The 17,485-nt window shown below is 36.9% G+C and overlaps 1 protein-coding gene across 5 annotated transcripts in view; it reads left to right on the top strand.

The window, feature by feature from the left end:
* Positions 1 to 6,931, top strand: part of LOC111056776 (protein trachealess) — a 293,770-nt gene extending 286,839 nt beyond the window's left edge. For all 5 annotated transcript variants that reach the window (XM_039432905.1, XM_039432904.1, XM_039432908.1 and 2 more), the window contains 6 exons: positions 1,772 to 1,965; positions 2,678 to 2,784; positions 3,272 to 3,419; positions 3,995 to 4,122; positions 4,891 to 5,045; positions 5,772 to 6,931. In XM_039432905.1, coding sequence (XP_039288839.1) covers positions 1,772 to 1,965; positions 2,678 to 2,784; positions 3,272 to 3,419; positions 3,995 to 4,122; positions 4,891 to 5,045; positions 5,772 to 6,785 — 1,746 coding nt within the window. In that variant the 3' untranslated portion in view covers positions 6,786 to 6,931. The remainder of the gene's footprint in view (positions 1 to 1,771; positions 1,966 to 2,677; positions 2,785 to 3,271; positions 3,420 to 3,994; positions 4,123 to 4,890; positions 5,046 to 5,771) is intronic.
* Positions 6,932 to 17,485: the final 10,554 nt, after the last annotated feature.

Here is a 17,485-nt window from a genome sequence, read left to right as displayed (position 1 = left end):
ATGTAAACTCATGGGACAATAAATAAGTTTCAAAATAAAAATCAAATCAAATCATTAGGATGGCCACTAACGACAAGACAAGCTTGTTGAGGATGTGTGAACACACATGTTCATCATGCATGCTCATCATCAGAGCGAGAGACTTCTAACATAAATTAGACAACCAATAATAATCAATAAATCACTGGAAAATTACAATTTTTAATGATAGAAAAATAATTTTATCTAAGATAGAAAAGCGAAGAAAAAATAAACAACAAAAAAATCGAAGATACAAAAACCTAACCACATAAATTTTCCTTGAAGTGTTTCGCTGTGATAACAGCTAACAACAATGTATGACGACTGCAACGACGATATGCAACAATGCATTACATCATGCATGTCTATCATGCATGTTCTAGCATTAGTATCCAGCCTAAGGAGCATTAATAATTTCTGAAAAAACTGCTGAAACTTAGCTGGGTATAGTATTATGGAGTAATCTAAAAACATCACAATTATCATGCTAACTTGTTTTCATACATTTCGGTTGAATCACCAGCCGCTAGTGATGAGTAATTGAGCTGCTGCAATATTGTGCACTTGTTTTGTCCCCTCCACAATGAATGATAATCACTGTCTTCATGGTACTTTTCATTGACACTTACACTCTTTCGTCTCCCCCAAAACTTCCCAAACAGTAATGAAAGGGTATTTGCACAGAAATAAGAAAAGGGGTAGACGTTTATTGGACGTTGATTCTAAGGGCTTGAAGTAGATGATCCAACTTGGGAAGCCAGACTGTGTTGATAGGGTTGCAAAGAGGAGAGAAGAAGAAAAAGAAGAAGAAGAAGAAGAAGAATAATAGAAAGAAGAAGAAGAAGAAAAAGAAGAAGAAAAGCAGGGAAAAGAGTTGAGGGCGGAAAGAGAATTCAGAGAGATAATACTTGTTCCAATTTCGCCAACCCTTCCTTGAAGCCAGTTAGCTGGAGTTGATGAGAAAATGCTCAAGAGTCGATGAGAAAAGAGAATAGCCAAGCTTAACTAAGCAACATCAATAGGGAAGTATTAAATCTGTGAGAAATATTCAGAGAAGTCTCATAATACAGTACAACATTATTACTTTTACAACGAGAACGTATGTTGTAATTGGCGGGATATTGGAAATATTCATCGATTCTATAATTAGATACTTTTTAATGATTAAAATAAATGAAGTCATTTCTCAACCAAATTTGTATTATGGAAAAGTTCCACCATACGTCTTATTGATCGAGAATGAATTCAATTTCATTTTTTATTCAATCATGCAATATTTTATTTCGATATTTGATATTTTTCATCAAGTTACATCTTGTCGAAGGGTGATAAGAGCGAAACAAAATTAGAAGTTTTTTCTTTCGAGTCAGCAGGACAGGAAGCTCTCCGATTAGCTGATAATCAGCTGATTCCCGAACACCAAACCTGATCAGCCAATCAGAGAGTTCATTGAGTTGGAGTTGGGGACTCAGCTTATAATCAGCCAATTATTGGAGAGCTTCCTGCCCTGCCAATTCGTCTGAAATCGCCTGAAAAAACGTTTCGTATGGCTTGTTCATAAGGATTTATCAAATCACTACATAAAATGTTCTATCTATTATAGAATTGTAGTTGATTGTCAATGATTTTTAATTCAATTAAATTTGTCTTGCAAGACCCAGCAATTCATTATGATTTGTGATAAAGATCAATCAATCGATCAACCTATCAATCAATCAATCAATCAATAATCAATGCTTGTTTGTTTCAGGTGGTGCTAGTGCTATGCCGAATGAGGCCACAATACACGTTCTCCCACAGCCGCAAGACATCCCCTCCGCTTCTGGGTATGGTGTCGCTAGCGATCGCCCTGCCTCCGCCCAGTGTCCACGAAATACGCCTCGAGACAGATATGTTCGTCATGAGGATCAACTTCGACTTCCGTATAGCACACGTAGAACCTAGGTAAGCTCATGATCAACTTTAAAACTCTCAAGAACTTGCCAAACTCTGAGAACTTGACCAGCTCTCAGCTCATCATTGCCTCCATCATTAAGGACTAGACTATATAAAACGTTTCTTCAAGTTTCTTTAGAAGTCGACTGAGCAGGAAGCTCTCAACATTAATTTTGTAAAGTGCGAACAGAGCGAGTAAGTCGCGGTGGAGGTCGATGTTACTGAACAGCTGTGCAATGACAAAAGCATTTGAAGTCATTGATATAAACAGGGAGGTGGGGGATTGGACGCAGACTGGGGTGGTCCCATGAAATATCTAAAATGACTACTGACGAGATCTTTGTATATAGGGGGGAGGGCGTGATATAGACTTAATAGAAATAGGCCCGGTTGCACAAAAACCTGTTGAATTTTAATCAAAATTAAATATCATGAGAACCAATCAGAGAAACTTCTTCTATAGACTTCTGTGATTTTTTCTCCAAGTATTTAATCGATTAAAACAAAACAGACTTTTCTGCAACCGAGGCATACAGTGGATAAAGATTGTCAAAATCTACATATCGACCTAGCCGTTGTGTTCTAGCCTTAGGATACATTTCTAATCAGAGACAATACAGAATACAATGTTGTGTATTGAAAATTCAAAGATTTTTATAAACTGTATAAACCAATAACATTTTTAATACTCTTTAGACTAAATTGATATTCAATGTTACAGGGTAGCTGATTTATTAGACTATACTGCCGATGAACTGATGGGGATGAACCTTTATACGCTTTGTCATGGAGAAGACGCAAATAAACTTAGGAAAAGTCACGTTGATTGTAAGTAATAAATTCCGTTTGAGTAATTTTAACAATCTTGTATGCATGAAAATGCGGGAGTAAAATGAAATTCAAAAGGATTATTATTATTATCGTAGTCTAAATCCTGGTGATTCAAGCTAACATACCGTACATACCCAACTAATCAAGTTGTAAGGGTAGACGTGATTGAGTTCAGTATAGAACTTTATATTTAATTGAACCATTGAACGTAATTAATTTCAACTACGTAAGCCCAGCTTGACTCACCTATTATAACATGACTGTAGGCTAATGTATGCTTTTAATTATTTATGTGAAAGTGACACATAACAAAGCAACATTGGACTGTCGTATAAATTGGAATATGAATAATTTTGTGCTCAAGCCTGAGGTACTTTTCTGTAAGTTGTAAAATGATTGAATATTGTAGTAGATTGAAGAATGATGTATTAGAGAACATGTAAATGAAATATTTGTCTTGAATCATGAATGATTATGGTTTCAGTGATCAACAAAGGGCAGGTGCTGACACACTATTACCGGATGATGAACAAGAATGGAGGCTACACGTGGGTGCAGACGTGTGCGACTGTCGTCTGCAGCTCCAAGAACGCCGACGAACAGAACATCATCTGTGTCAATTATGTCATTAGGTGAGTTATTGAAGCTGATAACACGTTTATCATGTCGTTGATGAAAATGATAAAGGAACAGTGTTTTGCACCGGGGAAAATTTGGTGTTGTAAATTCTCTTCAAGAGGAAACATAAAAAATATAATAATTATTCAATATTATGTGCAAAATTACGTGAAATTACTTGAATAATCTTTATGAGAGTTGAGAATTCACAGCAATAGAAATTGGTTTGATAGGTCTCGAACCCTCAACCTCTGATTCATGAACCAATCTCGCAACTAACTGAGCTGGAGAGTCAGTTGGAGATAGCCCTGTTTCGTTGTGCTTTGATAAACTTTGAACCAAAAATAGAATAAATTTGTTTCATTCATTAAATTAAAATTAATTAAATTATAGCAGACAAAATAAGCCTATGTCCATCCTCGGTAAGTTTAGAATCCTTATGCAAAATGCAAAGTTAATCAGTTCCGTAGTTCAGACGTGATGATGCGTCATTTCCTATCCCGTAGATTAGACAGCCGATTATTTCCTTTATTATTTTATAGATTTGAAATTTTACAACTGTTATAACGAGTTCAATATTTGATTGCAGTGGTAAGGAATACAAAAATCTAGTGATGGACTGCTGCCAGCTGGAAGATCATCTCCCACAGAGAGGGGTGAAGAGGGAAGAATCCACCGGAAACGACCCAGAGAACGGATCACCAGATGCTGATAAAGGTCAATATTATTATTGGTTTGAATGTAATTCTTAATACATACATAACACTACTTATTGCCGGTTGCACTAAAAACGGTCGAATTTTAATCGTGATTAATTTCATGAGAACCAATCAGAGAAGCCTTCTTTCCGAAAAAGCCTCTGATTGGTTCTCGTGAAAATAATCATGATTAAAACCGAACCGGCTTTTGTGCGACCGGGCCTCACTTTTCTCTTCAGGGCTACTGGAATTATTGGAACACAATAAAAGTTATCGAGTACCCTTTTAACAAGTAGGCCTAGTGTTGTGGTAGAATAAAAGAGTATTTGATATCTTCCATTGTGTTTCTTAATACACAAATCACATATATTTCTAAACTCTTTGAACTTGGCTCAATATGCTTTCTTTATCGATCTTGTCCATTCCCTATTAAAACCCGGATAATATAATTATTTTGGAGTGAGAGTACAAAAAACTTGTGAATTTTAGACCTATGAGATACAATTTTTCAATTATTATTTTCTGTTAATCCTCTTTTCAACAAATTGTCTTCAAAAGTGCCATCAATGTTTATGTTATTATATAGTGCCATAATATTTATATTTATATCATATAAATTATATTATATATGTTTATATATATAAACATATATCATATATGTTTATATTATATTTATATCAACGAATAAATAAATAAATGTGTCTATAGAATTCCGTAGAATTCAATGTGAAATATGATTGCCACGAAGTAGTTTATGTTAATGACATTAATGTTTGTATTTTAATAGAAGGGCGAAATAGTGGAGGCGCCCATAACCACGACCACCATAACCACCAGCTGACTCCGCCAGAGATGGACGACTCTTCGGAGGCCAACGAGAGAGGCGGCAGAACACATCTCGATCACACAGCACAGCTGCAGCAGGCTGCCGATCCAACTCAGGTGCGTTTATTCACACATTAATGAGTAATTATACAAAAATTGGTCACTAGAAGCAAAGTTAGGCCCCTATGCAGATACTTGGTTTAAACGGAGAAACGTTAGCTGCTGTTTAAACCCCGAATAAAACACATTTATTATGATAAATGCAACCAATTCTACAAGTAAAAGTGGTTTAGCGTTAAAGGTACGATAGTGTTAGTATATGGACCTTATAGTCACTCAGGGGGATAAAAATGGGCTTACAGTGATCTAGGAAATTTGCATTGCTCTTGATTCGCACAATATTTTTCTGTAACTTCAGAGCATAAAGGAAGTAAATACATCATATAGAAGTAGATTCTATACTTCTTATTTACTACTAAGAAGTAGTAGAAGAATACTTCTTTAAGAAGTATTTACCAATTCCTTAAGGAGTATTTACTACTAAGAAGTAGTAGTAATGTACGTGTTTCCCGATGTCAACTTTGTGTCGACATGAACCTTATATTATCAACCAAACCTAATCAGCAGTAGTATCTTTAATATTACTTATTATTCAATACCTACCTACTTTCATATCTACTTCAAATAGCCTACTTGTATTTTTTTTCATTTTCTATAAAGAAAGAAGTTTAACGTTACTAGATGATTCATTTGAAAAATATTTGAGTAGCTCTAGAAGATACGGTACATCAATACTTCATCTTCAATTCAATTCTAATGAGGTCATTTTTCGTCGTTGTTTAGGTGATGACACAGCCGGCCAAGAAGTTGGTAGGAGTGTGCGCTGACAAGGACGTGATGAAACGACCACAGAAGAGGAAGCTGTCAGCAGTGCACCAGCCGCGGGAGGACGACAGCAGTTGTTGCAGTTCCGAGGACGAGGAACGACTCCGAAAACGCTACCCGGTGCTAAGTCCTGCCTCCTCCTCCTGCCATTCAGTTCCAGTCGGCAGTCCGAAGCCTCCGATCAGCACTCACGATGACAGCGAGAGTGCGACAACGTCTGTGAAGGATTTGGAACATGCCATGTCGAAGCATCTTCCTATTGTAATAGACAAAGCGCCCACCGATTTCAGTACGGATACGTTGTTGAAACAGCAGCAGCGGAGTACGATTCAGTGGATAGGTGCGCATCATTTGCAGCATAACTCAGCTTCGCAGACTACTGCGGGGTTGCCGGCGTCTGCTTTGTTGCGGCAACTGTATGCTAACAGGGAGAGTGTGATACGGGCCAACGTGCAGGCGGGAAGAACGGGAGCCGGAGCGTATTACGCTACAGGTGACATGGGGCCGCTACCGACCCCACCTGGCAGTGAAGGATCTTACGATCACCAGTTTGTCCTCGCACATAACCAAAAAACCTCCTCCGACGCGTTCGGGAGTTTGGTGTCTTCCTACACGGGGGGTACAGCAGGGTACGACTACCACTCCGCCATGACCCCACCTTCCTCCGTGTCGCCCCGTGACAAACCCCAGCAAGTCCACACGGGGTTCGATCCCAGCACGACGACTTCCTCATCGCCCTACACGGACGTCCTCCGTCACCAGTACGAGTCCCCCGCTCAACCACTGCCCCTCAAACCGCAGCCATACACTCTCGACTACGCGCCCACGGGTTTGGATCAGACCGCCCAGTTCTACCATCACTCGGCCGGTTTCCATCTCTATCACCCCGCCAACAAAACGCCCTCGTCGGCGACGTCCGTCTACCCCGAACCTCTCAAGAACACTACCAATTGGTATTCTACGCCAACATAGTTGTTTCGATAGGTGTTAAGGACTTTGTGTTGATTTTTTTTCGATAGTAGGACTTGAGAGCCCTAAGTGTTGGCAGTTTGGATAAGGTGCTTTTGTCAAATCTACTCGATACATGAATACCATGATCTCAATGTCTTCAACCAAACAAAAAAAGTACAAAACAGATTTATACAGTCCATTCTAACTCTCAATATTGTATTAATATTCCAGGGTTGCTCACAAGGGGGGGTGAGGATGCAGAGTACGTCCTCTAAATTCATGGTGGGGGGGGGGCTTCAAGTTTCAAAATCAATTTTGGGGAGTGGGTCCAAATGGTCAGCAGTATTAAAAATAGCAAAATAGCAACTGACAGCCTTTTTGGGACTTTGTAGATGGGCTGGTTCAGCTTTTGGAATATTTAGGGGGGAGGGGTGGCCCATCGTTAGCCTTGTGGGAGTGGGAAATCCTTTATATATTCTCAATGAGTTCCACAGAACCACTCAAAAAATCTGTTTATACTTCCCATGCCCAATTTCAACACACTCCGTGCCCTGTTATGAAATTAAAACAAAAAAATATAAAATTTGTCTTTTTAATTTCATCAGAAACTGGAAATATTTGAAAATTTGACTGATAAATTACCAACAGACCTTAATTGAACGGAAAATTCAGAGTAAAGGATTCTGTAATAGAGGCTTGAGCAGCAACTTGAATCTATCAGTAAATATAGGCCTACTTATAGCCTATTGTATGCCATATTTTGATTTTATCAAATAATGTAGTTACAGAGAACATCTTCAGCTTTTTTGATCATTGTTCCGACACTCTATAAAATGAGCAAAAGAGATTTATTTATTTATTTATTCTTACAAAAATCTAGGAGTGCAACAGGCATAACAGCCCAAACGCACTCATGAATACAGGAAATACATTATTAAAAATTATTACAAAATAATAGATATATATAAATACTAGAAAAGTAATAAAAGAGAATGTTTAAAATGGTACATGTGAAAAACAGACGAGAAGAATAGTATAATAGCTACTTTGAGAAAGAAGAGAATAATGTTAAAGGTAAATGATAAAACTAATTTTGATTATTCAATAAGATCAATCATAACCACATAAAATAACAACATATAACCTACGTATTACATATGGTACTAAGAGAAGTGATAAAAGAACTAGAGAAAAAGGGATCAAAAGGGAAGTGGAAAAATATGAAAAGTTAGTTAGTGGAAAAAGGGTGACCATGGAGAGAACAATGAAAAGGCCATTGTGAACCAGAGTAAATTAAGAACAACAGGTCTATATTACTCTTCAATTGAAGAATGGTGACATTTTTCTCTTGAAGCTCCATTTAGACAAGGAGAAGAGATCCACCTGACCATCACAGCAGAGGAATGTACGAGGAATACGATTCATTGGTGAGTAATAATGACCAACCGTGTTACATCTACAGATTGAGAACTCTTGCCGATTACGATTATTGAAGACAGGAACCTTAAAATTCAGCCTTGCCAACAGATTAGGACTGCTCACGGAACCGTTCACAAGACCATAGAGGAATAAACAAGAAAGTACCTTCCGTCTGGATGCCAAAGTCTCAAAGCCGAACATGCTGCGCAACACACCAGTTGGAAACCCCAAAGGACAAGGACGATTCAGTTTTCTACAAAATAACAATCTCAAAAATTTATTCTGAACAATTTCAATCTCATGTATCAGACCCACCTGATGGGGATCCCAAACCACCGCGCAATATTCAAGCAAGCTCCGAACAAGGCTAGGAAAGAGAGCCATCAAGCCTTCAACATCTCTAAACCCAGCCGTAGATCTCATGATGAAACCCAGCATCCTATTAGCCCTACCAACCAAAGAATGGACATGGGGAGCAAAACTCAGAGAAGAATCAAACAATACACCCAGATCCTTGAAACTATCGACTCTAGAGAGTTGAAAGCCGTTAATTCTGTAATTAAAAATAGGATAATTCAGCTTACGAGTGAAGACCATAAATTTACATTTGCCAACATTGAGATCGAGGCCGTTATCCGTGCACCACCCCGAGACAAAATCCAGGTCACTTTGCAGCAGAACAGAATCATTATGGCAATCAATCCTCCTGTAGATCTTCAAGTCATCAGCAAACATCAAACAATTGGATTGCAACAGGCAGCCAGGTAGGTCATTAATAAACATTAAGAACAACAAAGGACCCAAATTACTACCCTGAGGCACACCAGAGGAACTGACATAAGTGCAAGATTTTAAATTCAAGACAGAAACATAATTAAGACGATCACTCAGGTAGTCAGAAAAGAAACTAACAAGCCGAGGCACCAAACCAAAACTAGATAATTTACAAACAAGCCGCTTATGACTGATTCTATCAAAAGCCTTGGAAAAGTCAGTGTATACTACATCCACTCTACCCCCAACATCAAGCGCCTCTGAAACATCAGCCGTGAACTCAAGCAAGTTAGTTGTGGTTGAGCGACCCCTCAGGAAACCATGCTGACTATCAGATAAAAAGGGACTAATATGACAAATCACACAATCATAAAGCACTCTCTCAAATACCTTAGCAAAAGGTGACAATTGAGTTATTGGGCGGAAGTTGGATATGTCATTCCTTCTTCCAGACTTAAATATGGGAATAACCTTACCAATTTTCCATCTGGTGGGGAACACTGAAGACCTCAAGGACAGATCAAAGATGAACTTCATGGGAGGACCCAGTATTTCAGCACAACCCTTTACAATAAATGGAGGAACATTGTCAGGGCCACAGCCAGAACTAGGTCTCAGATTACCTATTGCTGCCAATATTGTACTCAGGTCAATAGAACCAATTGAAAGGGAAGGGATATTAATTCCAGGATTGATGTTGCCATCGTCGACATCAGCCAAGTGTGTGTCATCAGAAAAAACTGAAGAAAAATATTGAGCGAAGCCATCCGGCAAATCATGCAAACCAAAAACCTGATCACCCAAATGCATACCTTCATGAGTAGAGCCATTAGCTCTCCTTGAGTTGACAAAACCCCAAAAGCTCTTGACATCACTTTTGATACCTGATTCCACCCTGGATATATAGTTACTATATTGCCGAGCAATCAACTGCTTGACCCGAGTTCTCAAGCTTTTAAATTGTTCCAAGTGGTATAAAGAGAAACTCTTCTTTTTAGCACACCTATCCTTCCTTTTCATTAATCCAATTATTTCAGCATTAAACCATGGTGGATATTTAGTGCCTCCGGGCCTGACCCTCCTCTTTGGCACACAATTATCAAAGCACTCATAGATGAAGTTGTAAAATATATCAACAGCTTCATCCACACTAGAAGAATTATAAATAAGTTCCCAATGACAATCTCTCAACTGAGTATAAAGCATGAGATAGTCCGCCCTCCTGAAGTCATACAGTTCAATACAATTCGAACGGGAATTAGGAAATGTGGACAACATCTGAACTGTAATGACAAGCGATGGATGGTGAGCATCCTCTGGAACCAGGAAATAATCACAACGCTCGACATTAATGTCAATGCTGGAAAAGACCAAGTCCAAGATACGATTATTACAATTAAGAACTGTATTACAGAGAGCCAGCTCATAAAAGTTAACGAAAGAGGCCAATCTTCTGGCAGAAGGAGAGCCCAGCTCCAAACAATACCTATCATTGGTAATTTCAGGTAAGTTAAAATCCCCCAAAAAGATCAACTTATCACCAATAGCTGCATAACAAGATTCCAGGTGACTCAAATAGGTATCGAAGTACTGAAAGCTGGAAGAGCAAGGAATGTAAACAGCGATTACTGTATGGCTAACACCCTCAAAGTTGATATTAACACCAAGACTCTCGTACGGATCAAGAGTTAAACAGGGACATAGATTAGAGCGAACCCTACGATTAACAGCAATCAGGACCCCACCGCCCATACCTTGAGGCCTATCTCTCCGATAAATAATATAGGAGTCGGTGAACAACTCACTGTCCATGATTCCATTACACAACCACGTCTCAGTGATAACAATAACATCATAATCAGAAGCCAGGAGTGAAGTCAGAAATGAGTGTGTCTTTGTCCTCAAACCTCTAACATTTTGATAGTATATTGATATTGATTCATGCTGCTCATTTACTCTCTCCATGACAGTAACAATTTTTAATAAATAGAAGAAAAACAAATAGAATGATTGGATGGTAATAGTACTATTAAAATTGAAAGTACAAATTAAAATAGAATAAAAACAGTTAAGATATGGAATAAGATGAACGGATAAACCCATTCCGCACTCATCACCGATAATTAAGTAAACAAAACTAAACTCAATCTAGACAAAACAACCAAAAATTAATTCCAAGATAAACATAGAAGGAATGGATGAGAAAAAAAACAAAATAAAGCAAGGGTTTGCTGACCCAAAATTAAATAACTTGATAGATAGAAACTCTGTGATAACTAAGTACCCTAAACCATGTACACTCTCTCATTCTCCTTTCCTCGCTCACTCACACACACACACACACACACACACACACACACACACACACACACACACACACACACACACACACACACACACACACACACCACACACACACACACACACACACACACACACACACACACACACACACACACACACACACACACACACACACACACACACACACACACACACACACACACACACACACACACACACACACAACACACACACACACACACACACACCACACACACACACACACACACACACACACACACACACACACACACACACACACACACACACACACACACACACACACACCTATAGGAGTCAAAACAAGCCAGTCAAGATAACACTGAATGAAATGCTAGAGATAGTGATTGTACGCAATTACGAGTTCAGCTATTCAACAAGTGCATAATAGTGGTGTTAATTCATTCAATGCACGAAACAAAATAATTTATAAAAATCATTCACCTGCAACTGCATATTCACTCTCACCAGCATGGAAGGACATTAATGAAGAGATCCACTAAATATGCATATAATATGAATAACGAGATATATAAAAACTACTGAACAATAAGAATAATCATTAGAAATAATTCACTCAATGCACGAAATCAAACCAATTGTTTAAACCATTCAACTTCAACTGCATGTTCACTCCTATAAGCATAGAAAAAAAATTAATGAGGGGATCCCACTAAATATGTGCATAAAATAGCTAAATTATATAAGATATATAAAAACTAATAAATAACGAGAGCATTCATTCAAAATAATTCATTAATGCATGAAATCAAACTGATTGTTAAACCATTCACCAGCAGCAGAATATTAACTCACATAAGCAAAAAAAAATATTATATAAAAAAGGGAGCCTATAAAAATGAAACATGATAAATACTATTATGAGATATTTAAAACAAATAATAATAAGAACATTCATTCCATGCATGACATCAAACAGATTTTTAGAGCCATTCACCTGCTAGCAGTTGCATATTCACTTTCATAACCAAATAAAGAATATTAATTCTTAATAGAGACAGCCCATTAAATATGCATGCACACAATATAAAAACAATAAATAAATAAAAAACTGATAAACAATAACAAGAATACTCAATCAAAATAGTTCACTCAAAGCACGAGATCAAACTGATTGTTCATTTTAAAGTTTATTCAATTAGAATAACCAATTATTGCGAAGTGTCAGCAAATCGAGAAAAGGGCAGCAAATCGTCGTCCGATTGAATCACAGATACAGGTCCACCGTCCACAACTCTAGCCTTGATTCTTCCAGCTCGATCCACCCACAGGTATTTGATTTTAGCGGCTTTCACCAGCTGTCTGGCCTTCCCGAACAGGACTCTACGCTTTGCCGTTAACGGTGCGTTGATGAATATGTGATTGGCTCCAGTCAGACCAATATCACGTGTAGTTAGAACTCCCTTATCCTTCTTCAACTGAATGAAGTCCTCCGCATCCTCCCTCCTCGTGAACTTTACTATTATCCCAGGTGTAGCTTGATTGTTGCGCTTTTTCAGTCGATGACAACAGCTGACTGCCTCGTAGCCCTTTTTAAATTTAATTGCTTTCCCTACATCCTGGAATAGCTTTTGCAAATTTTCATTTCTCGCCTCGGGAACACCGTGTATTTCGATACATTCTCTACGCGAATATTGTTCCAAATCATCAAATTCACTACTGAGTTTAATCACTTTATGCTTCAATTCTACATTTTCGGAACGGAGACACTTGATAGTTTCATTCTGACTAGCGATAGTCTTCTGCAATTCTTTCAGGAGCTCATTATTACTAGCGAGATGCGAGTTTTACTATTGAAATCATGGCATTTTATGATGAATGAATAGATTTGATAACATCTTATTGATTTTCTTTTCCAGAAAGACTTGCTAAAAATTAGTTATAGAATATTGTGGAGCCAGTAATAATGTAAAATTGCATTAAGATATTCGAATTCACAGTTCCATTGATAGGTGTGAACATGGGTTTGTTCTTGTATTTGAATAGATTTGTTTACTTTCAAACAAATATTGTTGCTCATTATTAATTTATTTATCTACTTTTAATGACATTTGCAGTGTGTGGTGCAATAATATTTAAAAAAATACCCAGTGATATTGATTTGAATCTGCGCTAAAAATGTGTTTCAATTTTTGTACAGTACTGTAATATATATGTGATATGATTCACAAAAATGTGTTGTGTTTTTCAGCAGTTTTCAAGTAACATTGTCCACTAGGAGAATACATTTAAGCTTTAACGTCTCATTCTCATAAATAATTGTATTTTCAGTAAAATTTTTAGTACGTCAGAAAAATTTTCGTGAAGACATTTATTGTAATTTATGAAAAGAATAGTTGATAGACACTGTATTTTACTTAATTTATTGAATCAATCGACCATAGACTTAGTTAGGTATCGTGTAAATAGATGGAGCTGCAATTTTCTCCAATTGCATTTAGTACAGTATTAAAATACTCATTTAAATTAAGTTCAAATGTTTGTAAAATATGTGTAAATTTACTCTTTTTCTATGGTGATCTACAGTAGTGACATGCGACTCAGCTACTGCTTTTTGTATTATAATTATCGTTGTCGATTCTTAACAATATTGTTGAATAACATATCTATCAGGCATTTGTCGAGTCAAAAGAATAATAAATAGTGATTAAATAAATGAAAACTTTTCAACCTTTGATGAATTCATAATAATCATTATGATAATTTCAATGTTATTTTGTTACGGTAATAGAACTATTAACCACTGTGCGTTTTTTCACCACTGTGCTAATTTATTGTAATTTTCACGTTTATAATATTCTACATCACATCTACAAAATGATGTTCTCATGATAGTGGAAAATGATTGATCAGCTAAATACATGTAAAGCAGCCTAAGAACAACTGATATAGGTATTATTCTATAACGGGCAATCAGGACTTGAAAATTAAATACCTGATCAGAAATCTTCTTAATCGACAGTAGATTAAACAATAATTTGAAGATGTTTGAAATCCACAAGTAATATCAATTGCTATTCCAACAATAATAACCAATTCATTTCAAGCATTCCATGTGTTAAATGACATTCAGCTACGTTTTTAGTCTTAATGTTGAATAGGATGTATTAGTATTTCGTGATTTTCTATCATGCTCATCATTATTCATTCGACTATCTCATTGATGTAAGAAATGGCAAAGCCAAAGTTTATTATTTTGTTATTGATAATTTGTTAGCTTTACTGATGATTACTGTTGATTAGATAATTGTGTTTTTTATATTTTCTCTGTTCTAGAAGACTCAATCTCATATTTGTTATTTTAATGGTAGAGACAAATGAATGCTCTTTCGATGTAGGGTATCAAAGTATTACTTGTAAAATGGCATTCCTCTAGAATGGCAGAAGTGCAATGAAATCATTTTTCATTCCAAGATTCTTTTCCAAAAGATTTATTTAGGTTATTTGTTTGTATCATTATAACTGTTATTCTATCTTGATCAGTATTTTATTAATCTGCTCTCCCTACCAAATCCTAGATTGTAGACAGTTTCAGGAGATTACTATTCCACTATATCACTTATTCAGAAATGAATGTAAAGCTAGATTCCAATACACCAGTGACAATAAAATTCCCACGAGTTTCAATTGGACTATTTCCACTCAGCCTGGCTAAACGAGTATGAATAGCCCCATTAGAGCTTATGATAATTAAATTTTCACTTTTCACTGTCACTGTTGTGTCGGAATCCAGCTTGCAGCGCCAAAGGACAGAAAGCATCACGGATAAAATGACGACGGAAGCTGAAGAAAATATTGCCGAAGCTGAAGAAAATATAAGCTTTTGAGCGCTATCAGTTTGAAATTTTTAGTAGGCCTCCATTGGGATAGTTCTTGGAGAGCGTTTTATTGGGAAAATGTGTTTTTTGCTGGTAACATATTATTACTTACTCATTATGAAACAAGTAGTTCTGTGAATAGTAGACCTCGCACTCAGTAAATTACATTGACCTGTTGTTATGTTTTATCAAAAATTAATGAATAATTTATCAATTTAAAATGTCTAGAAAAAATCCTAAATAAACATAGAGCTTTCTGCCCTATCGTACCGTGATCGTCCCGGAATGAGAGTGTGAGCGCTGTTATCAGGTCTGGCTGCCGTCAATACGCCAATCCAATCAACCCATCAGAGAACATTCTGTGTTATCGTGTTGGCGAAAAATCGGTATGTTGAAATTAACAAAATAAACTACCATAATGCTGATTTCCTACAAACTTCATTTCTCACTTTCCATGATTTTAGAAATCAATTTCTTTTCAATAATATTTGTTGCAATTTTAATCATCAGATTAAAAAAGAAAAATGTGAAACAAATGTTTTCTATCAATAACTCCAAACTAGAATCATGTCCTCAGCTTATGGAAATACAAAGTTAGTAGACACCTGTTCATGGAAAGATACATTTCCAAAATGTTCGATATTTTTGAACGGGTAGTATTATTCTATTATAGCAGGACCTCCTAAATACAGGTATTTAGGAGGACCTGATTATAGTCCACTAGACAGCTGATTTATGATGAATAATAATTATTTATTAGAATATTATATACTGGACGTCAGGCTCGCTTCGCTCGCCATAACCGTCTAGCTAGGGGGCTCCGCCCCCTGGACCCCCGACTGGATCGTCCAGAAATGAGATCAGCGGGCTCGCTTCGCTCGCCTGCATGTGGACCTCAGCGGAATCTCTGTACCGAATTCTGTTCCCCCGACTGGATTGTCCAAAAATGAGATCAGCGGGCTCGCTTCGCTCGCCTGCATGTAGACCTCAGTGGAACCTCTGTACCGAATTTGAACGTATTATGTCAATTTGATCTCGAAAAACACCTGTTACTCTTTTGGCGTATGTTTGGCGAACAAAATTCTTCCACCTCAGCTGAACCTGTATACTGAATTCTTTTAAATATATTTCCATCAATTATTGAAAAAGGTGAGGAAACGCAGAAAAGCTGAGAAAACGCTAATTTTGGGCGTCTCTTTGGCGTTATTTCAAATTCCTTCTAACACAACATTATTGCACCCCACCTGAGCTTCTGTAGTAAATTTGAACATTTTCTGTTTATTTGTTCTCGATGAAGCTGAGAAAACGCTAAAAAACGCAGATTTTGTTCGTATCTTTGGAAATTTTTCCAAATCCGTTCTTATTGCGCCTCTAAAGGGCCAACTGAACACACCTACCAAATTTGAAATGTTATGTCATATTTTTATCATATGTTAGGACGATCCAGTCGGGGGTCCAGACTAAACGTCTGGCTAAACGGATATGGCAAGCGAAGCGAGCCTGACGGCTAGTAATATAATATTCCCAGGAATAGATCTGATTGAAGTAGCAGTACTCAAAGACCTTAAAGATGCATAGACTCACATGCAGCGCTAGTGTCGTACTTGGAATTGAAATCGGCCATTGAGGGGGCAACCTATGAGATTATTACATACCAATGCCTTTGTAATCTATAGTATAGTATTACAAATATATAGATATAATATCTCGTGCTAAAATACCCCAATGGCGGCCTTCAATTTCAAGTAAGAGCTATCATTGGGAAGGCATAGGCATTGTGGGTCTATATCACCTAACAAAGTCAACTCAACTTAATGCCAACCTGACAAAATTTTTAATTTAGTTACCAGAACAACTGTTTCGAAGGGGTACTCTCTCTAGATTATAGTTCTATATTAACATATGGTATGGACATTTCAATTATAATTTTAAGATATTGGAATAAGAAGAATATACATGCTAAAAGACGAACTTTAGACCCTTAAAAACCACCCTTAGAGTTAAAATATCGCCAAAAGATTTCTTAGTGCGCCTCTAAAGGGCCAACTGAACATACCTACCAAATTTGAACGTTTTTGGTCCGGTAGATTTTTAGTTCTGCGAGTGAGTGAGTGAGTGAGTGCCATTTCGCTTTTATATATATATATATATATATTATATATATATATATATATATATATATAGATAGAAAATTATTCTATATGATTTTTACGGTAATATTGGTGTTCAAAGGAAACTCCTTTTCCTTTTGTATTATCCTTGAAATGCAAAATTTCAAAAAACCTTATACGTCGACGCGAAATTCAAAAAGGAACATACCTGTCAAGTTTCATAAAAATCTATTGT

This window comes from Nilaparvata lugens, chromosome 7 (assembly GCF_014356525.2).
Source record: "Nilaparvata lugens isolate BPH chromosome 7, ASM1435652v1, whole genome shotgun sequence".
Classification (NCBI taxonomy): Eukaryota; Metazoa; Arthropoda; class Insecta; order Hemiptera; family Delphacidae; genus Nilaparvata; species Nilaparvata lugens.
The sequence above is the reverse complement of the archived record's forward strand: the minus strand, read 5'-3'. Positions and strand labels throughout refer to the sequence as shown.